Below are 23918 nucleotides of genomic sequence, written 5' to 3'. Positions count from 1 at the left end.
ATTATCATTATCATCGCCCCACCATCGCTGCCACCACCAGCATCATCGTCGCTACCGTCACCATCACCACCATCACCACCGCCACTGCCATCATTCTTAAAATCATCACCATCACTATCATAATCATCATCATCCGACATCTCCTCCTTATCAGCATAGCCATCACCACCACAGACACACGACCATCATCACCAGTGTTAGCATCATCCTCATTATCACCATTGCCATTGCCGTAATCAACCTCCTCCTCCTCCTCATCACCTTCATCCCATCATAATCTTGATTACCAGCACCATCATTACCAGCATCGCCCCCCCTCCTCTATTATCACCATCATCATCCTCACAATCTCCACCAGATGAAGAAACAGAAGCTCAGAGAGGTTAAGTCACCAGCCTAAGCGACACTGCTAGTGATGGTTGAGTTGGGATTCAAAACCAAGCTTATTTCTGATTCTAGCGGCTGCCTTCTTAACCGTGAAGCTTTCCTGGCTGCCCGCTTGTGACCTCTAATAGGTTCGGAGGAGGCTGTCTCAGCCAGGTTCCACACACTGGCCATCCTCTGCGACGGACAGAAGTCACGGCTGAGATGGGACTGACTTCGCATTAAAATCCACATCTCCCGGCCAGCCCCGCCTCACCTCGGTTCCTCCACCCTCTGAGCTCTACCCTCTGCTTCCTGACAACCTGCCTCTTTGTAACCCTCGCATCCAGTTTTACTCTGACTACGGCATCTGTCTGTTCTCCAGCCTTGGGCAATGTGGCTGCTCTGTGGCTCATCTCGGTTTTGGTCCCAGGTGTCAAGGCTGGCCCTCGTCTAGCCCTTTGTTCTATGTTCTCAGCTTTGAGGACGCCCTGTCTTGGCTCCATAATTTCCACCAACCCCTGATCCGGTGCTGATGGTCATTTGGGATGAATCAGAAGCCAGAGCCCAGGGGAGTGCATAGTCCCGAGCGGCCCCTCCGGCTGCTCACTTGGGGGCTGCCAGACCCCTCTCTTTGCTGTATTTCACAAAGTCCTGGCGGCCCACATCTAAGCCACTTCCGCTCTTCTGCTTGGAGAGGTCAGCAATTGTCAGACGGAACATTCTGTTTTACCCTCTTTAAAATGTCACCAAAACACACTGGGAGTCGTTCTTGATTACAGATATTTTCCAAGTCAATGGTTTACCTAGGTGGTGATAAACAGACGAATTGTCTGTGAAGAGGGCTGCTCTAAATGTCACTCAGCTCCCTCTCAGCTCCGAAACTCCTGATTCTAGGATCTCACGTGGCCACAAATGGGGATTTGGCAGAGGAGGGAAGAGGTGGATACTGTTCGAACATCTGTAATGTACCAGGCACTTGCACAGAAGTTATTTCATTTAACCTCAATGGACATGCATAGTCCTATTTTACAGACACAAAAACTGAGCCCAGAGAAGTTACGTAAGTTTCCCGGGGCCGTGCAGTAAGCGCACAGCAGAGCTGGAATTCGAAACTGGGTCTGATGGCTGCTGGGCCCAGATCCTTCCTTTTTTTAAACAGTGACAGGAAAACCTATTCACGTTAAGCCAGAGGCTAAGGAGCAAGTTATCCGACATCTTTTGCTGAATGAGGCCAGTTTACAAAATAGCCAGGGTACAATTACCCAGGCAATTCTGAAACGGCTCACGTGGCTCATCCTGTGTGAATCTGCAGGCAGAGCTGCTGTCACTGTCATCCTTGTTTTTTTTTTTAAGTCTTTAACGCCTTTGTTTAAATAATGCATTTGAAGTGTTTTGTCAACACGAACTTATTTAAGAGTCCTGTGTCTTGAGCAGGGGAAGAATATTTTTAATATGGGACCATGGGGAACATCCGGGTTGAGCTATTTTGCTTTTATTTATCCAGGAGCAAAACCAGGAGATTTAGGTAGATTCCCCACCCTGCGTCTGGCAGCGATAACCGAGGTCTGAGGGAAATATCTGGCTCATTGCTAGAATTTGCTCACCCGGGAAGCCAGCTGCTGGACGGGTTCTTGTGGGCAGTGTGGCACTGGACGGTGGATGGGGTGGAATCCGGTTCAACTTTTGACTTTGCTGGTTACAAGCTGTGCAACTTTGGATATTTTGGACACTTAGGCTTTCCAATTCTTAGTTTATTCATCTCTAAAATAGGGTTAAAAATAATACCCAGTGCAGGGAGTTGCTGCAATGGTTAAATGATCTAAAGCTTACCGCACTACCATGTGGCACCTGCTGTCGCTCGTACTATTCATTTGCTTATGGGCTGATCGGACAGAAACAGAAAGGAAGATGCTGGTTCTGTAGGAAACAGCCAAGATTTCTCTAAGCCAGCGTGCTCTGGGAGAATCTCCCGCAACGATCGAGACATTCTACATCTGCGCTGTCCAGCATTCCAGCCACTAGGCACGTGTGGCAACGGAGTGCTTGCACTTGGCTACTGTCGGTGAGGGACTGAATGTTTAATTGTATTTAACTGCAATCAAATTTAAGTAGCCATATGTGGCCAGTGGCGACAGTATTGGACAGAGCAGCTGGAAGCCTTAATGTCTCTGAGGACTGGGAAATCAAGGGACACACGGCTTCCAGCTGAGAGAGGGGTGTCTTCCCTGGGGTGAGGGGGTCCCAGGCAGGGATGTCTGTACTCAGACCCTTTCTGAGCTGTCATGTCTTGTTCACAGAGCCCAGGAATTCGAGAATTCTCTGCTTCCCTTCTAGATTCTCATCTCTCACCATTCTCAGCCTTGACCTCCACTCTCCACTGTTCCCGGGAGCACACTGTGTCCACTCTGACATGTACACTTGCCCTCCCAGGATGCCCTTTCATCTTCCCTCTGCCGAGAGCTGACTCCTACTCACCCTTCAAGGCCCACCTCTCCTGGGGGTTAAATAAGGTCATGCACGTAAAATGCCTAGTACACAGTCGGCACTTACTAAACAAGAGCTATGTTTATCTTCATTGACAACTAAGGAAACTGAAGCTCAGAGAGATTAGGTCATTTGTCGAAGGTCACGCTGCCAGCGAGCAGTGGAGAAAGCTTGAGTCAGTCGTCTCCTTCTTGCTATTCTCCTAGCTGAGAATCACCGAGAACAGGGCTTTTAGGGGTGGGGGAGTGGCTTGATGGGACCTTATGCTTGTAAAAAACCTCAAATTCAGATATTGGGTATTCCCTCCAAAGGCAGTAGAGCTGCTGAATGTATTTATCTGTTAAATGCAATTTTGGTAACTCTGATGCATCATTTCCTCCCTTAAATAAATATACTGGGAGCCCCTAGATGGAGGCGGATGGGCCTGTCTTGACGTCTCAGAAGCCTGGACAGTGGCTCTCCAGTGCTCAGGGGTCCTGGTCCCGCCCAGCTGCCCAGAGTGGTCTCGGTTTAGATCAGGGTTTCTCAATCTGGAACTATTGATATTTTGGGCCAGATAATTCTTTGCTGTGGGGGGCTGTGCTGTGCATTGTAGGATGTTTAGCAGCCTCCCTGGTCTATACCCATGAGATGCCACTAACTGCCCCAGTGCCCTTGACAGTTGCGACAACCAAAAACATCTCCAGACATCACCCAGTGTCCCTTTGGGGAGGAAGCAACATGTACTCTTCCCTATTGAGAAGCACTGGCTTAGATGCAGCTGAGGACGCCAATCTCAAGCTTCCCACTGCCTCCCATCCTTGCTCTACGCCCACCCAAGGGCTCGCCAGCATTTATTTACTAGTCCCTTATTCCCAGGCCTCACTCAGCGGCTCCCACCTCCTCTCAGGCATCCTCATCCCTCTGGAAAGGCCATCCTCCCATGACCTTGGCAGTCTGGGTGGACCAGTGTCTCCAGAGCCATCATGTGGTCACGTTTGGTGGTTCTCAAACTTCGTCAGAATCAACCAAGGGGCTTGGAAAACTGCCAGAGCCCGCCCCCTGGCGAGTCTGAAGAAGGGGGTGTAGGTGGGAACCCCGGAATCTGCATTGGCAAAAGCACCCCACAGGGGGCATGGACACCCCTGAAGCCCCACCTCCCTGGAAGAGCTCTGCCCGACTCTAGCAGTGAAGAGCACGACTCCCTCCTGGCTAGAAACGTCACCGCCCCCCAGCTCTCCTGCTCCCCTCCGCTTTCCTCCTATAAGACCAGCTTGCACCTGGTGAGCGTTTTCTACGCCTCTGGCAAGGACTCAGCTAAAGCCCTTTTTCTTCCACTTCGCTAGCTGGATGATCGTACTCAAGCCAAGAGTCGGTCTAGCATCTCTAAACCTCCTGAGAACCTTTGCCAGATCCTTTCAACTGAGGTTTGGTGGGAGCCAGGGCCCCCTGACCTCTCACAAAGCGGGGACGGGGTCCTGGGCCCGACTCCATAGGAAGTTTGCATGGTGTTAGTCGGCCCAGCGCTGACCACTAACCAACCCCGAGGACCCAGGACGGGAAGCAGGTGGGCCAGGCCTGCAGACGGGGCCTGCCTGCTCAACCAGGCGACGACAAGGCTGCTGAGGAGCAGCTGGTCCTGGCAGGAAGCCTGCCTGCGTCTCTCAGCACACTCCCCTTCTCACCCTCCCCGCGCCAACAGCCTTTGGTTTCTGCCTCCACCTGGCCGTGGATGCTGGGAGCGGAGTTAAAGCAGGAAGACTGGGGTCTCTGCAAAGCTTTTCTCCTAGATTTCATCATCCTGGTGTAGGGGAGATCTCGATAGAGAAAAGGAGATCTCGATAGAGGGCCTCTGGGCTCAGGAACAACCATGGTTCTCATTCCTCATGTCACACAAGCCTGGCAGAATCCTCAAACTCGCGTCTACAGGGTCCGGGCTGGGCCGATCAGGCTGAATTTGGATGCTGGGGAACTGGAGAGCCCAGGACAGCCCCTGTCCAGGTCCCGGGGCTGGTTGTCTGACCAGGATGTGGACTTTGTGCTAACAGCTCTTCTAATATATATATATTTTTTCTGAGAGGCTGGAAACCAGTTTTAATGTGAAATCTCTTGATTTCTCTATTTTGCCACAAATTCACTTTTCCAGAAAACTCTGCAGGCCAAATAAAAGTCATGGGAGAATGGGGTGTGACCTTCAACCTCCAGTTTGTGACCTCTGACCTAAAGGGATGTTGGAGCTCCTCCTCCTGGACTGATGGAGAGGGCGCATGGAGCGGTAAACCTTCTGGGTGCGGCTCGACAGGGGGTGAGCTGGTCAGCTGCTCGCCTGCAATGAGCACTGACCACCACTGACCTCGGGAAGAACCTGAATGGTAGTTCTGGAAGGAATCTTGGGGCTCCTCTGGTCCACATACCATTTTTACAGATGGGGAGACTAAGACCCAGAGAGGGCAAGGGGTTTCCCTAAAAGACGTAGGCAAAGGGTCACTAAACCCAGTCCAGAGAGACCTCATGGTGACGGCAACGGGGACAGCTATGGATCAGCGGCAGGGCCTGGCCACAGCACTGCTCAATGGGGCTTGCCGGATGAGCGTGCGAGGCTGAATAATGGCTCCAAAGAGACCAGGTCCAAGTCCCTGGAGCCCACATATGTCCCCATGGAAGAAGGGGCTTCGCAGGTGCGATTCAGTCAAGGGTCTTGAAAATGGGGAGATTATTCTGGATTATCTGGATGGGCCTAAATACCATCAAAGTGTCCTTATAAGAAGGAAGCTGATGGAGATTCGACTACAGAAGAGGAAGGGCACTGATGACTGAAGCAAGACACACACTGCTGGCTTTAAGATCGAGGAGGGGACACAAGCCAAGGAAGGCAAGGAATTCAGTTCCAGAAGGTGGAGCAGGCAAGGAAACGGATTCTGCTGTAGAGCCTCCCGAAGGAACGCAGCCCTGTGGACACTTTGACCTGATTTTAGCACCGTGAGACCCACTCCAGACTTAAGACCTCCAGAACTATAAGAGGATAAATATGTGTCATTTAAGCCACCACGTTTGTGGGCTTTTGTTATAGCAGCCATGGGAAATTGATACAGTGAGTGGGTGGGGACAGGGACAGGATGGCATGGTGGCAGGAGGGTTGGTGGTCCCTGCCCCTCTGTCTGATCTCATGGCCTGCCACACTCACCTACTCGTACTCAAGCCCCAAGGCCTCCTTTCAGTTCCTTGAATGCCCCAACCTCAGGGCCTTTGCTCCTGCTGTGCCCTCTGTCAGCAACGCCCTTCCCTAGATGGCACATGGTTCGCACCTTCTGGCCTCAGTGTAAATGTCGCCTCTTCAGAGAGGCCTTCTCTGACCCTTCAATCTAATGTTCTACCCAAACTCAGGCTGTGTTCCTTCAAATCACTGTTTTATTTCCTTCCTAGCACGCAACACAATCTAAAACAATTGCATATGTCCAGTTGTTTATTATTCATTTCTAGTCTATGATCTGACTCCGAACGGCAGAGCTTCGTCAACAGATCCCCAGTTCTGAGGACGATATCTGGGGCGGAAGAGATGCTCAATAAATATCTGTTGAATGAAAGATGGTGAGAAACAGCCTGGTTACGCGCCATTTGGGGTGGGTGGGTTTATTCCATAGCTCTTCCCAGAAGGAGGGGCTGGGTGCCACTTGACAAGATGGCAGGGACACAGATGGAAAGAGGGTGTGATGGGAGAGTCACGACTACAAATAGGACCTCTCTGCTCCACCCAGGAAAGGACGGCCGGGGAGCCACACACGTCCCGACGGTCGAGGTGAGAGGGCAGAGCTGCAGTGAGATCTGCTATGATGGCACCGTCAGTGAGTCAATTCCTTGGTGGGAAACTCCCAGCAGAGTCGTTCAAGGCTCTGAGGCGCGCCAAGCACGGCCAGGGGGAGATCGGCCACCACAGACAGTCCTGGAAGCCACGCTGTCATTGGCCGCGCTGAGTCGGTTCTCCAGGGGGGCTGTCTTTCATAGACAGCACCTTGGGGCCTCAGTTTCCCTTTCAGACTGAGAAAATATTCTGAAGTCTTCAGAAACTGGATGGCGAGTGGCCAAAAGTGCAATCTACAAAGTCAGGAGAGGTCAAGAGCACAGGCCTGCGGTCAAGTCCTGGCTTTGTCACTTGCTAGCTGTGTGACCTGAGACAAGTGACCACTCCTCTCTGAGCCTTAGTTTCTTTCTCAGGAAAATGGAGTGCTATGAGGAGCAGATGAAGTACTTGATGTAAAGACCTTAGCCTGGGGCCAGGCCCACCTGGAGTACTCAGTAGAGGTTACCCAGCAGAATGATTTTAAAACTTGGGCTTGTCACAGAAGGCCTCTTCCCCCCAACTAAGCTGATTCTCTAGGGTCAAAATTGACTTCTGTTCCTCCAGCCACATTCTCTTATCTGGTTTCTCTTTAATTTTAGACACTCCTAGTGAGATTTCTAGGTAGAACCAGGACCAGCACCCTGTGGCCAGTGCTGTGTGACCCTGGGCAAGTTGCTTCACCTCTCTGAGCTTCAGTTCCCTCATCTATAAAAGGGGGCTGAAACCACACATTCTACTTAGAGAGCCGAATTCATGCAAGCTCTGAGGAGGTGACTGTGCTGAAGGTAATCTAAGAAACCGAGTGCCCTGCAGTGGAGAAGTTATCAGAGCGCAGGGCGAGGTGGGCCGGCTGGTCCAGATGGATGCTTGGACCAGGGACCTTGGCCTCTTTAAAACCCTCCTTCAGGGCAGCAAGCTGAGCAACCTGGATATCTTCTGACATGCAGCCGTTTAAAGGGACCGCTCCCAAATGCAGCAGGCCCAGGAAGTTCCTGGATTTCTCTTCCTTACGCATCCTCATGCTGCCACCACCTGCCAGGGCCACCGCCCCCCGGGAGGAAGGGATGAGCCTGTGTCTAGAATAAACATCACTTCTCCCCCACCTCAGGGCCAGCATCCCCGAACTACAGGACCAGGGATGCCTCAGGAGAGAAAGGGGCAAGACAGAGCCAGAGAGTAAGTCTGTGTCCACGAGGAGAGGACGATGGAAGGAAGCACATGCGGCCAAGAGAATGGGAGAGTGGGGGGCATTACTGAGGACCAGCGATGGCTGCAGCCTCGGCTCGGGCCCCAGAAGGTGGGTGTGACCTGGATGTGGGGCTCCCGGCCTGGAGGGCAGCTGGCCTCATGGTCACCTGTCCATCCAGCATCCAGGATGCCAGTTCTGACCCCCACCCCAAAATGCAGCCCGGATGGAGTGGCCCCTGGGAAGATGAGTCATTTCCAGGCAGCCTCGTGTTCCAAGGGGCTTGCACCCTCCCAGGCCTGCCAACTCCGAGAGTGACCCCAAAGAATCCTCTGTCTCCAGGCTTCCATTTCCTGACTTGGGACGCTGATTCTCAATGAGGCACTTATTTCAGCCGCTAGGAGGCAGTGTGGCAATTTGTGAGCGCACGTTGGGTTGTTACGATGATGGTGAGAAGGCTCCCGGCATGACAGTGGGAGGGAGGTGGCCTCAGGGGTGGTGGATACCCTGCTACGCCAGCGACAAACCCACATAAAGAAGAAAGGTCCTGGCTGCCTCACGACCTTTGGACATCCACACAGATAAAAAACAGGCTTAAATTCCTGAGCCACAGTCCCAATATGGGCCTATGTATAGATAGGGCTTTCAGGCAGACTGACTTTTCCACGCATGCAACTGTTGGGTAAATCAAAGAAAGACAGGACATCGTTTTATTGGGAGTCGTTCACCATTTTGGAAAAGCACGTCACCAAGGCGACACTGCTGGTGGCATTTGAGTTGCCAAAACCATACACCTGTGGCAATCCGCATTTGATGCTGTCGTGTCTACAGCAATTCTGTGTCTAGGGGCAAACGTCTGACCATTTTGGTGGAGTCTGGCCTGAGCACTGATATATTCACTGATAGGTTCTGGTATCATAAATTACTTTTATGCTCCGTCACTTTTATCTTACAGTTAGGGCATTATATTGGTTAAAAAGTGTAAAGCGTGGGTAGGTTATATGATCCCTGAATTAGCACCTGGTTAGTAAAGGATAAAATAGTTTAAAAATATTTGTTAAAAATGGGGGGCTTTGAGTCCGGCACGGTGAGCCACTGAGCCAGGGGGGCACCCGCTATTATTAAATATTACTCACCCTTAGAACCACTCACCTTAGTGGGGTTCATGGAGCCCTTACTCGCCCTGGGTCACTTTCTCCGGAACCTGACTGCCCCCAGAACGGTATTTTCTGCTCCTTTTGCTCAGACAACTGTGCTGTGTGCAAGGCTGCCGCGAGGTAAATGGAGGGAGGACCGTGATGGAGGAGGGCAGGCGGAGAGCTCAGATGCAGGTCTGCCAGAGCAGGACCCCAAGTCAGAGCGGCCTGTCCCTCCCTCGTCCTCGGGCAAGCAAAGGCTGCTGCCCCAAGATGGTGTTGGAGAGGCCCCTCGGGGTCGGGCTCCCGTTAAACTCCTTCCCACTCCACGATCCTGTCCGCGCCCGGCGCCCTGCACCTGCCCTTTGTGTCCCGGACTGTCGGCTGGGAGAGGGCCACACTGGCTCCTTGGAGGGGAGGGCCCAGCTCTCAGCGATGGGAGGGACTTGTCCATACCACACACGGGGAGTCAGACTCCTGGGCGGGTGGGGGTGTGACAGAAACAGAGCCCCCGGGAATTCTGATGCTCAGCAGCCCATGCCCACTCAAGAATCAGAAGCAAGCGTATGGAACATTAGCTACTGTCAGGATTCAGCTGCCCGTGGGGAGGGGACTGCCCTCTCAAGGCAAGAGGGCCCCCTTCAGTGTCCCACTGGTCCTCGTGCGAGAGGCGGTGTGAGGGTGAGGAGGCATACATAGGATCGGGAGGGAGGGGTCGTGCCCATGAGCCTTTGAGGAGGGCCTTTCAATGCCCCCGGACAACAAGACCAACGATGGGTGCTGGATTTTACAGCTGCTTTGCAATTGAAGTCCATGGAATGAGACCCGAGGGGCTGCTGGCGGCCCAGAAGCTACATGGAGACTAAACATGCCACCTGCGCTGCTGCTGTAGGGACCCCTGGGAGGTGGCAGCCGCCCTGAGGGCTGGGGTCTAGCCTGGGTGGCCTCCTGTGCTGGTCATGCGTGAACCAGGCCCCAGATCTCTGCCAGCCAGGAGAACCCCGAGGACTGATTCTGGCCCCCAGCTCTGGAAGTGGACATCAGGGCAGCAGGGGCCTGGTCCGTCACCCCACCAAGAGGGTCCCACCACGTCCTGTGCACCGGGGTCAAGACTCCCTGTCTGCCGACTCATGGACATGGGACCAAAGGTGTGTGGGGGACTCCAGGTGACCCCAGGGAACTCGAAGAAGAGAGAAGGAGCAGGTTGGAGGGCGGGGCTCAAAGGGCAGGAAGTCACCTTGCTTCCCCTCTGCCCAGGGGCTTCCAGCAGAGCCTCTTCTTCCTACTGGGGGGCTCTGGGGTCTTGCTGGAATCAGCTTCCTTTTTCCCCAGGTGTGGGACATTGGGCAAGCCCAGAATGTAATGGGGGCTGAGGTGGGCCGCCATGGACTTAGAGGCCCGCCAAAGGGCAGTTTTGGGGCTGCCCCATCAGGAAGGAGGACTGGATCCCACTCAGTTCCCCAAACACCCCAGGTACTCTCGCACCCCAGGACCTTGGCACCTGCCGTTTCCTCTGCCTGGAACGCTCCTCCTCCACAAAGTTGCAAGGCTCCCTTTCCCCATTCTCTGAGGGTCTTCCAATGTCGCCTTCCTAATGAGACCTGCCCAGACTCCCTATCTGAAATTCCACGCTGCCCAACACTTCCTACCCCATCCCTGTTCTGGGTACCTCCTTAGCACGTATCACGCATGGACTACCTATTATGCCTCTTCATCTTGTTTATTCTTTGTCTATTTCATTCACTGCTCCATCCCTGGAGCCCAGAAGTGTCGGGCACACAGTAGGTCCTCAACGAACATTTGGTAAATGAATCAATGCAAGGCCTGCAAAGCTATTTATTTATTACAGGCCCCCGAGGGACTTCCTGGTGACCTCTAAATGTTCTTGGGACACTCGGGGTCCTTGGGGAGGGGGTTGGGGAATCTTGGCCTGGATTTCTGGGTGGCCCCAGACCTGACTTGGCCCCAGAGCCACCTCCCTCTACAGTCAGGGGTGGGTAGGAAGGGACTGCCGAGACCCACCCTGGTAGCCCTGGGGGCTGTGGGGTCAGTGCTAGACCTGAGATGACAGTGAAAGGAGGCAGAAAGGATCTTCTCTCTCTCTCGTACCTCCTGATCCACCAGTCTCGGACCACCTGGCCCAGCTGCCGAGCCTTCCCAAGAGGAGCTAGAATCGCCCACTGTGCTGCCAGCTCTCCTCCCCCACAGAATCAGAAAATGCCAATCTGGCAAACACAGAGGGGCTGGTACCCAGTTCTTTGAGTTCTAGTATCAGCTCCCGCATGATCTGAGCAGGGCCGCTGCTCTGGGGAGCCGGGGCCAATTCCCTACTCTGATTCCATTCCCTTCCTTTAGAACCGCCTTGCCCTCGACCTGCCGTCCCAGGGAGAGTGCTGGTTCAGGCTGCGGGTTGCCCAGCACTCAGCTCGTCCCCTCTCTGTTCTCAGAGCCCTGGCATCCACTCCATGCCGGGGTCTGCCATGCACACGTGCCTCTCACTCCCTGGGTGACCCCAGGGAAGGCCCTCCTGCCCCAAACCTCAGTCTTGTCACCCGTGAAATGCAGATTGTGAAAAGATCCACCTTGTGGGGTGGCTGGAGGATTAGATGGGAAAAAGACCGGAAGACGTGATGTGGGCTGCCATGATGATTAGCTCCGGGATTTGTGGCAAGAGGAACATCCTAGGAGCTATGCCCACTCCGCTCTTGCAATTGCAATTTTAAGGGAAAGAGGCAAGGGAGGCGAGTGGCCGTGCCTGTGCAGACGTCTGGGACAGCTCAGGCTGGCTTCTGGGCTGTGAGATGGAGTTCGGGACGTGCCTGTGCCCAACACACACACACACACGCATCAGTGGAGCTTACCTGTCAACCTGGACTTCTGCATCTTTTGTCTCCATCTTGGCAGGTCCCCCTCCATTGATGCCTTTGCCCCCATTGGCGAGAAGGCTCAGCACAGGCTCTATCTCTCTGAGCAGTTCATTGTTCTTCCCGCTGCCCTGGAGGGCGATCCCGGCACTTTTCTTGGCAGGCTCCTGGCTTGAGGGCCTGGGAGCCAGGCCGTTGGTGTGGCAGAGCGAGCCAGCTTCCTGTCTATTGTCTTGGGCATGCTGTGGCCCATTGCCAGGACCTGTGGCCCCATCCACGGTGAGTGGCTGCTCCTTGCTGGCCGATGGCTGGTGGGACAGATCGATGGCTGCAGTGGGGGGACCCAGGGGCCGTGTCACACGGATGGTCTTAGGGGTCCCGTCTCCAGTGAAGGTGGTCTCCAGGTGCGTGGTGAAGCCCTCAGGACCCCTCAGAATGAGGACCACGTGGGTCTCGGAGGCAATGCCCTTGAGGACCTCCAGCGCGCTGTCATAGCTCAGGTCCACCAGGGGCTGGCCATTGACAGCAAGAATGATGTCTCCAGCCTGGATGAGGCCGCTCTGCTCCGCGGCACCCCCTCGAATCAGGTCTGAGATGATCACGGGCGGCTTGCTCACCCGCTCCTTCACCAAGAATCCCAGGCCCCCCACTTTGCGCTTGAAGAGGCGGACGGAGATGACATTGGGTTGGATTTGTTGAACACTAAACATGTGATTCTCCATGGCATCCAGTGTCCAAAGGTCTGACGACCTCCAAATATGTCAAGCCAAGACCGTTTCAGCAGGAGGAGCCAGGCTTCAGGCTGTGCAAAGAGAAGGAGCTGGGGGCCGGTGCTGCAGGGGCTGCAGGAGCCTGGAGAGCGAGCTGCTCTGGGGCTTTGGTCTTCTCTGTCTTTGACGTCAACTCGGCGTCATCCACTCATTGCTGTTCGGCCGTCGGTGGCATGATCTCATGCGTCTGCCTCCTTCCCTGTTCTCTAAGGAAGCGATGGTTGATCAGGCAGACGTCAGGAGAAGCAGTGGGACGTGTCCCTAAGCGACAGGCCAGGCGGACTGGGGAGAAGTGTCTGGTGGATGTGTCTAGATGTGTCTAGAGGTGACGCATGCTAGTGTGGACTCTTCTCTGGGCATCGCCAGCCCACTAGATGCAGATCAGATCTGGGGCTTCCTGAGCTGAAGAGAAGGAACAGGGAAGGGATGAAGAGAATTAAAAAGATTGATGTGGAGTGCCCAAACCACCTTCAAAACTAAGATGGAAAACGCAGCCAACTGAGAAGTCTAGCCATGAGATGCTCTGGAGTTTTGAAGCCAACACAGAAGTGAAATCCTTCTTCCTCGAGGGAGAGACCTCCCCAGTTAGCTGCAAATTGCCTGGTTTCATCAAAGCCCTCCGAGACCAAGGGTCTCCCTGGGGAAACCACTGACAGTCAGCCCCAGAAATCAGATGGCAAGAGTCATAAGACCTCTCTTATCTCTTTCCTACCGCAAGAAGTCACCACTCCAACTTGTCACGCGACCTTTGGCTCAGTGTGTTTCACAAACATTTCCCATTCACAGGTCAGGAGCTCAGCTGACACTGATCTTTGGGCTCTCCATTTCGGCCACACTCCAAGCCCTCGCAACAAACCTACTAGAAGGTGAATGATGCCACCTTCTGAGGAACCACCGACGAGCAATGTCAGTTGGCCTTTATGACCATTTTTGTAATTATTGACTTATTTTGGATTCAAAAGGACAGATTTGGCCACATTACAAACTATTATAAACCATATTTTGTGTAGTAATTACTAAAGATGTGGGTCCACACAAAACTCTGGAGGACATCTCTACTCTGTAGACCGCTTGAGACCCTAATGGAGAAACATTAGGAAGAGTGGACTGAGTACCCCTAGCGTAAGGGCATAACAGGAGTTCAATGAGTGTTTACTGAATGAAGAAGAAAAATCCCCAAAGACTAAACATAGCAGACACTGATTGAGTACATAACGCTCTTAATGTATATTTTTTTCTCCTTTGATCTGCACAGTAACAGACAAAAAGACCAACCCTGGGAAGGTTCCGTCACTTGTCCAAGGTCACGTGGAGAATGATGACAGAGGGAGGATCTGAACTCAGGTTGGTCCTGCTCTTGGGCCCGAGCTTTTAAAGTTCTACTCTAGTTTTTAAAATTTTATATTCCAGTTATTTTTGCAATTCCCACCAGCTCCCCCAGGCTCAGGGAAATGGGGTATACGGTTGGGGTACCAAAGGCCACCAGGAGGCCCAGTTGGAGACGCTGTGGCCCAGGTGAGGTGTGTGCACCTGTGGCATGTACACGGCGGGCAGCTACGTAAGTGTGTGTCAGGTGTCTGGGCTGGGGCAGGTGAGCTCTGGGTGTGGGTGGAGTGGGGGCGGGTAGGGGGCAGCAGAGAACCCCTCCGTCTATTTTCCTATCCCCCAGCTAAGTTCCAGTTCCCCCTCCGTCTCAGCACCCCTTTCTGTCCTCATCCTCACTAGGAGGGAGCCCCCATCTGCCACCACTAACAAAGTGACACTCTCTCGCTTCCCTTTTAGTGAATTCCCGGGGTCACCCCAGGGCTGAGGCAGCTGACAAGCTCCTGCTGCCTCTTGAGAGTGGGAGGTGGGTGCAGACATCCCCCCCGCCCCGAGAAGGAGGTGCCACCTCCTAGATCCCCCCAGGGCGGGCTGGTTAGTAAGTTCAGCCTCCGTCTTTTGCAGCTTGCATTACGTAACTCTGCCAGCCCCTCTGTGTGGGCGAGAGAATAATGACTACCCGGGCCCAGCCCAGGCTGCGTTCTCCATCTGGCGTCGCTGTGTGTGTGTGTGGTTTTTTTTTTTTCCCTGTGTATTCATGCATCGCCCTCATGCTGTGTCATTTCTCTGCTGTGTGTGTGAGCGTGTGCGGTCCGTGTGTCGACCGGCTGAGTGTCTTTCAGCGTCTTGCTGCTGGGGTCCCGGTTTGCAGAGAAAACCATCCAGAACCACTGAGCTCTTCCTCACTGGGGAGGACTGGTCCACCTCCCCCACCCAGCCTCCTTAACTCTCCCTGAGCTCCATTTCTTCCCGGATGTTCATCGTTAAGCTGGAGACAGAGGTAGCTGGGACCTCCAGATCGCTCTTGAGTGTCCAAGTCTGACACTGGGCTCTGCTCTTTAATTAAAGGACCTGAAGGTGAACTCTTCGGGAGGCGAGGCCCTCCAGCTCACGTCTTCCACATGTTGCCTTGGGCCAGGCCTCACCCAAGGACAGAGGCTGGACTTGGCTTACGAAAAAACGAAAAAAGAAATAAAGCAATCCAGAAACCTCCTCAGCCACTCTCAGCTTTTCCTCTCTCTTTCTCAGCTTCTTTCTAAATCAGAGAGGGTTGTTTGCTGGTGCTTGGGAAATTGGGGTGCTGTTTCTCAGATTTTGGCCCTAGAAAGGCAACTTGATCTTTGGAAGGGATTAGAAAGAGGCTGGGGGGGGAGGAAGAGAGGGAGAGAGAGAAAATAGTTGTGTGTTGAAGTAAGTGGATTCTGAGCATGGCCAGGGTCAATCACAGACCTAATACCCATCCCACAACACCAGGCCTCCCTCCTTTCCATTCCCAAAACACAGCCTCATCTGCTGCCATATCTGTATCCTGACCAGGGTCAGGTGTGATGAGCCCATTTTACAGATGAATAAATCAAGCTGCTACATAAGCTGGAGACCCACTTGTCCCAGCTTGTCCATGTCAACTGTCCAGGAGCCGCCTCGGTCCTGGGCCAACCGGGACGGCTGGCCCCCCTTCTGCCCCAGGGAACATTTTAAAGCCCCTTCTGGCTCTATCTGTGTGTTTCTGGGTGAGTTCTTTATTTTCTCTGAACCTCAGTTTCCTTATCTATACATGGGGTCACAGAAATGACCACCTCCCTGGGTCACCGGGGGAGTGAACCGAATGGTGAATGCAGAGTACTCAATGCAGAGTACTCAGCAAAGGCACAGAGTGCATGCTCCGAAGAAATGGCTTCCTGTCATTGTTCTATAATATCAACTAAGTCCGGCTTCCTGGCTTTTAATTCAGCGCGCTTTCTACTCCATCACAGTCTCGCCAAAGGGACTCAAGGTGCCATCTAGAAGGGGGCCCTTTTCCGAAAATCACACTGAGGAATCTCGCGCTGGTCACGGTATTGGGCATTGAATGAGGGAGACGGGTGTAGAGTAGCATATGCTGCCAACCCAGCCTCTGCCCTTTGGAGCTGTGATTTTAAACAAATCACGTGCGTGTACACTCCAGAGTACATGCCATGGAAACAATACTTGGCCCCAGGCCTCGTTCGAGTCGTTCAGTGGTTTTGGGTGTATTTATTTCATTTACCTTGCTGCGAGGAAATTAGTGGCTGGCTTTTGGAGATGAATGCCAGTGAGAAGGAAGGAGCCAAAATAGGCCAGCGTCTGCTACTACTGTCTCGCTGTGTGACCTTGGGCGAGCCGCTCCCCATCCTGGGCCGCGTTTGTGCAACCGGAGGAATGGTCATGGCAGCAGTTTTGAGGGATCGAGAGTCTACTGTGTGCTGGCCATGGCGCCAAGCCCTCTGCATGGATTTCTTTAATCCTGACAGTGACTCTATGAAGTGAGTGCTGTTTTTATCCCCAGCTGACAGACAGACGAGCTGACTAAGGGTCAGAGAAGGAAAGTGAGGAGGTGGCCCTGGGTTTCAGCGAGTGGATTCTGAGTATCGCCAGGGTCAATCTTAATCCTAATAACAACCCCACAACCCAATGCCTCTGTCCTTGTCATCCCCAAAGCACAAATACTGGCTGCGGTATTTCTCATCCTCACCCCGACCGAGGTCACGTTTGATTGTGCCCATTTCGCAGATGGAGAAATTAAGCTGCCACAGGGAGACCCACTGGTCCTAGCTTGCCCATGGCTTTCCACTTTTAGCACTGAAACTTGGAGGGGTCAGGATGAAGTTAGGGTGAAGTGGAGCCATCAAGCCAGCCCAGTCCAGCTCCCCCATTCAAAGACGAGAAAAAGAGGCCTGGAGACGTGAGGGCTTTTTTCCACATGGATCAGTGACAGTCGGGTAGTCTAGAGCCCGGCTGTCCAACAGGACATGTGGCCAGCGACCTCCTGAGCTGGGGCTGGTTCCACTGACGTTCTGTAAGAGGCAAACACACCTTGGGTCTCAAAGAACCGCATGAAAAAAAGAACATGAAATATCTCAATAATTCTCCAATATCGATTACATGTTGAAATGATAAATGTTTTGGATACACTGAGTTAAGTAAAATTATGAAAATTCATTTCACCTGTTGCTTTTTCCTCTTTTTAAGGCGACTACTATGAAGTTAAAAAATCACACATGGGGCTCCCATTATATCGCCACTGGGCAGCGCAAGCCTAGAGTCTGACCTCCGGCCTCCTGGACCAGAGCTCCTCCCCGGATCCCACTGTCCTCAGGTCCCCTCGAGAACCTACCGATGACTTAGCCAGACAGAGGATACTTCATCTTTCTAATGAGACTAGAAAAATGACACAGAAGCTTAGCAAACACCTCAACGCTTTTAGAGTTTGACCACTGGAAATAGACGTGAGAGGGATAAGAGGGAGGACAGAGAAAGTCCACCTAGAACCACAAGAAGAGAAAGGAACTGGAAGGATGTCACCTGGATGAACGAACAGTCCAGGATCGAATATCCTGCGGTCCAATGTCACCTGAAATCTAACCCATCTGTATGATGAACGTTTCTTTAAAAAGAATGAGGCAGATCTCTACATACAGGTAGGAAATGAGCTCCAAAATATACCATTAGGTGATTAAATGTGTAAATGCTGCACACGTAAATGCAGAGAATATTCTAGAAGGAATGGGTATCAGTGGTTGCATCTTACAAGGAATACGAGAAGTCAGAAGTCAGAGGCAGACATACTTTGCACTACAATACTTTTTTTTCTATTTGAATATCACTAAAATTTTTTTTATCACATGTGTATTACCTTTTAAATGAACAATATTAATGCAAACGGCCCACCTGTGAACTCCTGCTATCTTCAGTTCACACACCCACAAAAGCTCTGATGGAGTTACAGTCCTATTTCCCATCTCCCTCCAATCTCATTTAGAAACAAATACCAAGTCCTCCAGGTCTGAAAAACAAAACAAAATACTACCACCCCCAACATAAACAAAAGACCAAAACCATAACCCAACTGTGCTCTTCAAAAGACCGGCAGAACAACCCACTGCCTTACATCTCCTCAACTGCTAATTTGCAGTCTTTCCCCAGAGGGAAGACCGCTCGGCATCAAGTTGACGGGCTTTCTCCCACGCTGGTAAGTCACCGCGACAACCCCGCCAACTTCTGCAAATCAGGGGGGTAAGTTGTCATGCTGTGTCTCGGGGATCCCAGAGACACGGGCACCCTGGTCCTGGGGGGGTCTCCCCAGCCACGTCATTCCCCCCAGTGTCACGGCTGCAATTGGCTGGCGATGACTTTGATCTTCACAGATCTAATGCCCACACCTCCGGGCAGGAACGAGTGCAGTTCAGAGTCAGGGGCACAAGGATTAAGGATTGCTGGAAGTTTGATAGCACGCCCTGCCGCCAGGCCTTGAGAAACCCACGCTCTCTCACATCACTGCTTCGTACAACCTTTTTGAACGGCAGTTAGACAATATCGACCCCCAAATTTAAAATACACAGATCTTTGGCCTGGCAATTCAAGTTTTGGGACTTTCTCCTGCAGATACACTGGAGGCAACATCCTTAAACACACACACACACACATTCATGACTCTTCTTTACAGGGTTGTTCAGAATATCAAGAGATTGGGAAAATCTGGGTATCCATTGGTAGTGGATTATTACGTAAACTATGGTACATCCATTCAATGGAATCCTGTATGGGCAATAAACAAGTGGGGATTAAATCTAAAAGGACTGATGGGGAACGATCTTCAAGACACATTGGTAAACTTAAGAAGCAAGATGGAGAGCACTATATAAATCTATTCATATATCCATCCTGTGTCTTGATCTATTCTTCCATATAAGCTTGGAGACGCAGTGAATATCTCTGGGAAAACATCCAAGATATTGGTAACACTAGCTGCTTCGGGGAAAGAAGACCGGAAGGCTAGGGGTAGGGTGGGAGGAAAGCTTACTTTTATTGTATATTTTTTGGTATTGCTTATTTTTACTATGTTTTTGGATCATCTTTAGAAAAGAGCAAGGTCTTTGAAGTCAGACTCTCTTGGATTTGAACCTTAGCCTCTGCACTTGGCTTTGTGACAGTGGGCAAGACACTTAACATCTCTAAGTCACGGTTTCTGCCGGGATGAAATAGCATCTATTGAGGGTGTGTGTGAGGATGGAATGAGATAATAGTTAATATTTTCTGAGTTCTTACACTGTGCCATGCACTATGGTAAGTGCCCAATAAATGGATCCTTTTCCTACCACTATTGCTAATAATCATCGAGCAAGCAGCCACCATTCTATTGGCTGTCTAAGGTGCCAAATTGACACATGTCACTTAAATTCTTTGGGTTGAAGGACCCGGCAAATGCTGTGGACACACAGATTGGTCCTGCCTTCCAGTGGAGTGGGCACTGTCACCAGCTCCTTCTCAGAACACCAAAGGAGCAGGGTTTGGTGGCTGGAACGTGGACCTCAAGAGTGGCAGCTAGAAACTCAGGCTCTGGAACTTGGTGGTGAATCAATATCACGTGTCGAGGTGGGGGGAGCAGGTGGGTGTCACTGGTTCAGTCCATCCTCAGGAGAGAGCTACATGGCAGTCGTCCTCGTGTTGGAATAGATCTGGGGAATTATGAAGCCTTCATTTCATCTTCATTTTGCAAAGCTCATTTTTATGAGCTAGTTCAGCAGGGTGTAGAGTAGTATATCCATCATATAGACAGAAAATTCCAGCGTTTGGGGCTAAGGTTCTTAAATTCCTTCCATCCATGGACCCTTCAGCGGCACAAAAATCCCCAGAGATGTATCTCTCCCCCCATTCTCACCAGACACGCTCCACCCCGGAAGGGTCATGTAGTGGTCAAAGGCATGGGCCTTGGAGCCAGAAAGACAAGGGTTTGTGACCCACCTCTATCACCTATTAGCCTCATGTTCCTCATCTGTAAAATGGGCACAATGGTGGTTTCTACCTTATAGGTAGAAACAAATAAATTACATGGGATAATTCAATGGGAATCATTTAATGGGATAATCCATGTGAAGTGTGGCACCGCTAACTATTATTTTTAGAGTCCTTTTAGATTACACCTCAAGGAAAATAAACAATTTCAGGCCAGATATATAAACATAATCAGGGACAAGACCTCATTACTACAAAAAAGAAACATATTATCAGTGGTCTCTGAAACGTTTCTTAAGAATCATTAAAAAAAGGTGGCACATATTTTCTACTTCCAATAAATCTTATCCTCTTTTACTTTCTTTTTCTTCCTCTCCTTTTTTTTTTTTTTTTTTGAGGAAGATTAGTCCTGAGCTAACCACTGCCAGTCCTCTTCTTTTTGCTGAGGAAGCCTGGCCCCGAGCTAACATCGTGCCCATCTTCCTCTACTTTATATGTGGGATGCTTACTCAGCATGGCGTGCCAAGCGGTGCCATGTCCGCACCTGGGATCTGAACCGGCGAACCCTGGGCCACCGAGAAGCAGAATGTGTGAACTTAACCGCTGCACCACCGGGCCGGCCCCCTCTCCTTCTTTTCTTTACCCTCTTTCCTGTCCTCTCTTCCTTCCTTTTCATTCTTTCATGTCATCCATTCATTCACTAACTCTTACGTAGCTCCTGCCTGGATCGCCAAGGAGCTCGGCACCGGGAATGCAGGGATGAACGAGACAGACAGCACCCCAGCTCTCAGAGTTCACAACCTGAGGGTGGAGGGGTGGGAGTGGAGAGAGATATTAGCAACAAGCACAGTGGGTAGAAAAAAGTGGAAATACAGGGTGCTAACGGGAGCATGGACAAGACTCCTAACATACTCTGGGGGGGGGGGGGTGGTCAGGGAAGGCTTTCCGGAGGAAGAGTCAGGATACAGAGTCAGCCAGATGAAGGGGTGGACCCAGGGGTGAAGGGGAGAAGGCACCGAGAAGCATGTGAGAAAGGTACTGAGTTGGAGGGAGCAGACATTTGAGGCACTGCACGAAGTCAACTTTGGCAGGAGAAGAAAGCCAACAGAGGTCTTCAGGGGCTGGACCATGCAGGTCTCTTGAGAGCCAAGTTCAAGATCTTGGACGTTATTCTTAGAGTGATGGGAAGCACTGCAGGGTTTTGAGAAGAGAAGTTCTGTGGTCAGATGCAGATTTTACAAAGATCACTCTGGTTGCTGGGTGCAAAATGAGTGGGAGAGGCAAGGCTGGCAGTGGGGAGCCCAGCTAGGAGGCTGCTGCAGGCCAGAAATGAGAGACGATGGTGGTTAGGATTAGGGTAGTGAAAGGGAGGAAGGAGGGAAGTGGGAGATTTGAGAGATACTCAGGAGGCTGATTACAACAAGATTTTGTGAGTGATGGGATGGAGGGGCTAAGAGGGAGGGCTCCATCGTGACTTGCCAGCTTCTGGCTTCTCCAAGCAGATGGAATGTGATGCCATTTCTTGGGAGAGGGGACATTGAGGTGGTGCGGTAAAAATGGGTGAAAGAAAGGATAAGAATGAATGAAACTCATTTGATAGAATTGTCCTTCCTGAGTAGCAACAATTTCACCGGGGCCATTAGGTTGAAAGAGTCAACATTTCCTGCTATCATTATTTCCAAAGTTCTGAGAATTCAGGAGGATTACAGAAAATACACTTGATTTGGCTCATTCCCCAGCAGTGCCATTTACTGACCATTTGATAGTGGGCAAGTCATTTCACATTTTGAATCTCAGTGTTTTTTTGTGAAATTGAAAAGGTAATAACAACTACTTCTCAAGGTTTTCATGAAGATTACATAGGAAGGACGCTGCGTTGAGCACTGTGTCAACTGTAACGGGCAGCGTGGAGTCATTATTTTTAGGAAGACATCAAGAACAGTATCCTCCAAATTGCAGCTCAGTGTTAACTCGAGACTCAATCAAGTTTCTCCTCTCATATCTGGCATCCTTGGGTGCCCCTGGTACAGGGAAGTTGGGTCAAGAGGACCCAGCTCATGAAAGGAAAAAGAAGTAAGGATGATTATTTTAAGAGAGCATATCTTAAATGACAATATCTGCTCCCTTAACTTGAAAGTTCCCTATAAATAGATCACAGCATCCACTTGGGCCTGAATCAGTTACAAATGAATTTCAGCAAAAGGAGAAGACATTAAATAGAAAACACAAACTACAGTGGCGGGAATAGCTCCACATATGTCAGATATATCAGTAATAACAATAAATGTAAATGGGTTAAACTTGGGGAAAAGATCAAGACTCTCAGATTAGCTAAATGCATTGCATCCACATTAGCACAGATGTAGGGACAAGGGACAAGGACCGGAGGGAAAATAGCTCACCAAAGCAGGTATAGGCTGATGATCATTCGACTCTATGGTAGCATAGGTCTGCTTTGATTTGAAAGATATAAGTGACTCTCTTCTTAGAATATGTTAGACCTAGTAAGCACAAAATAAATATTTACTGAACAAATGATCAGCTATCCATAGCAATATCTTTTGTGGAATTTTTATTAATTAGACTAAAATATACGAGATTAGCAGTTTTACAAATGATCAAGTTCACCAGTTCATAGTTCAACCTAACATTTTGAACATCTTTATATGTAAACATTTTATTGAATTACCTAATTTCATTCTTGCAACAACCATATGAAAGACATGATACTATTATTTCCATTTTATAGATGCTGAAACTGAGGCTCAAGGATGTTAATCAAGTCACAGAAGTTTACCCAGCTAGTGACAATGACAGGGAGTCAAACCAAGGTTGTCTGAGCTCAAGTCTTTGCTCCTTTATTTATTTTTCTACTTACTAAACTGTTTCATTAGCTCCAATAATTTTCAGTCTCAGATTTGCTAAGCAGATAATCACATCATCTACAAAGAATGACAGTTCAAAGTCTTTGCTTTTGTCACCTTCCAAATACTACTGCGCATTTTTATTTCAGTTGGCCTGATCATCACCCATAATTAGTCACTGGAAGTTGAAAAAGACTCTAGAGATTTTCTATTCCAATGGTTTATAATATAGAGCCTTTGGACCCCCTACAGTACTCAGGGATCCTCGAAAATCCTGGAATTATGTGCACAACTTTTGTGACTAGGTGCGTGTATACATTTCTATGAGGAGAGGGTCAATAGCATTAATATGATTTTCCAAGCAGTCTATGACCCAATAAGCAAGAAGAGTGGAAATCACTGGATTAAACCTTCATTTTACAAATGAAGTTTGAGTTTGAAGCTCGGAGATGCGGAAGGACTTGCTAAGGTCCTTAGAGACAGAGTCAGAACCAGGATTCAAGCTTCTTGCATGGTTTCTTCTCAAACGCAGATTACATGCCCATCTTCCTTGCCTCCCCCATGAAATTAGGAAATTTACTGAGGGTCCTGTATTCGAAAGCAATGCTAATTGCAGATGTGAGCTGCAGCCTTCTTGGTAGATGCCCTTTCTAGCCACATATACTGATCTTGGTTATGCAAAATAAGCCCAGTCAAGGAGCTCTTCATCCCCCTCCCCCCTGCTGCCCCCTCCCCCCCAACTACTGTCTGCCTCTCCAGGAATGATAACAGGAGGTCTGAGGATCCCATGACAGGTGGTGGGAGGAGGCTAACTATGACAAAGTTGTGGACACAGTTCCAGGACTTTCAGGTGTCCCAGAGCCCTGTAGGGGTCCACAGACCCCATAGTAGTTGCCTGTCAAGGTAAATATTGAAAAGATAGATTTCATAATTAGGATAAAAAGCTGATTGCACTTATTTAGAGTTGGTTAAGGGAACTATAAATGATAATGTAGTTTTTAAAATAAAAAATAAAATTAAAACAAGGATCATAGTACCAGAGACCCCTGCAACAACCCCTTCATTTACTCGGCTTTTATCAAGTAACTACTGCGTTCCAGAAATGGATCATCCTAGTGAGCTATGAGACTGTACACTC

At 50.5% G+C, this 23918-nt stretch overlaps 1 protein-coding gene across 6 annotated transcripts in view; it reads right to left on the bottom strand.

Moving 5' to 3' along the window:
- NOS1 (nitric oxide synthase 1) overlaps positions 1–23918 on the bottom strand; it is a 175263-nt gene that overhangs the window by 70209 nt on the left and 81136 nt on the right. For all 6 annotated transcript variants that reach the window (XM_070275423.1, XM_001914970.6, XM_070275424.1 and 3 more), the window contains exon 2: positions 11851–13025. In XM_070275423.1, coding sequence (XP_070131524.1) covers positions 11851–12575 — 725 coding nt within the window. In that variant the 5' untranslated portion in view covers positions 12576–13025. The remainder of the gene's footprint in view (positions 1–11850; positions 13026–23918) is intronic.

The sequence above is a fragment of the Equus caballus genome, chromosome 8 (genome assembly GCF_041296265.1).
Source record: "Equus caballus isolate H_3958 breed thoroughbred chromosome 8, TB-T2T, whole genome shotgun sequence".
NCBI lineage: Eukaryota > Metazoa > Chordata > Mammalia > Perissodactyla > Equidae > Equus > Equus caballus.
The sequence above is the reverse complement of the archived record's forward strand: the minus strand, read 5'-3'. Positions and strand labels throughout refer to the sequence as shown.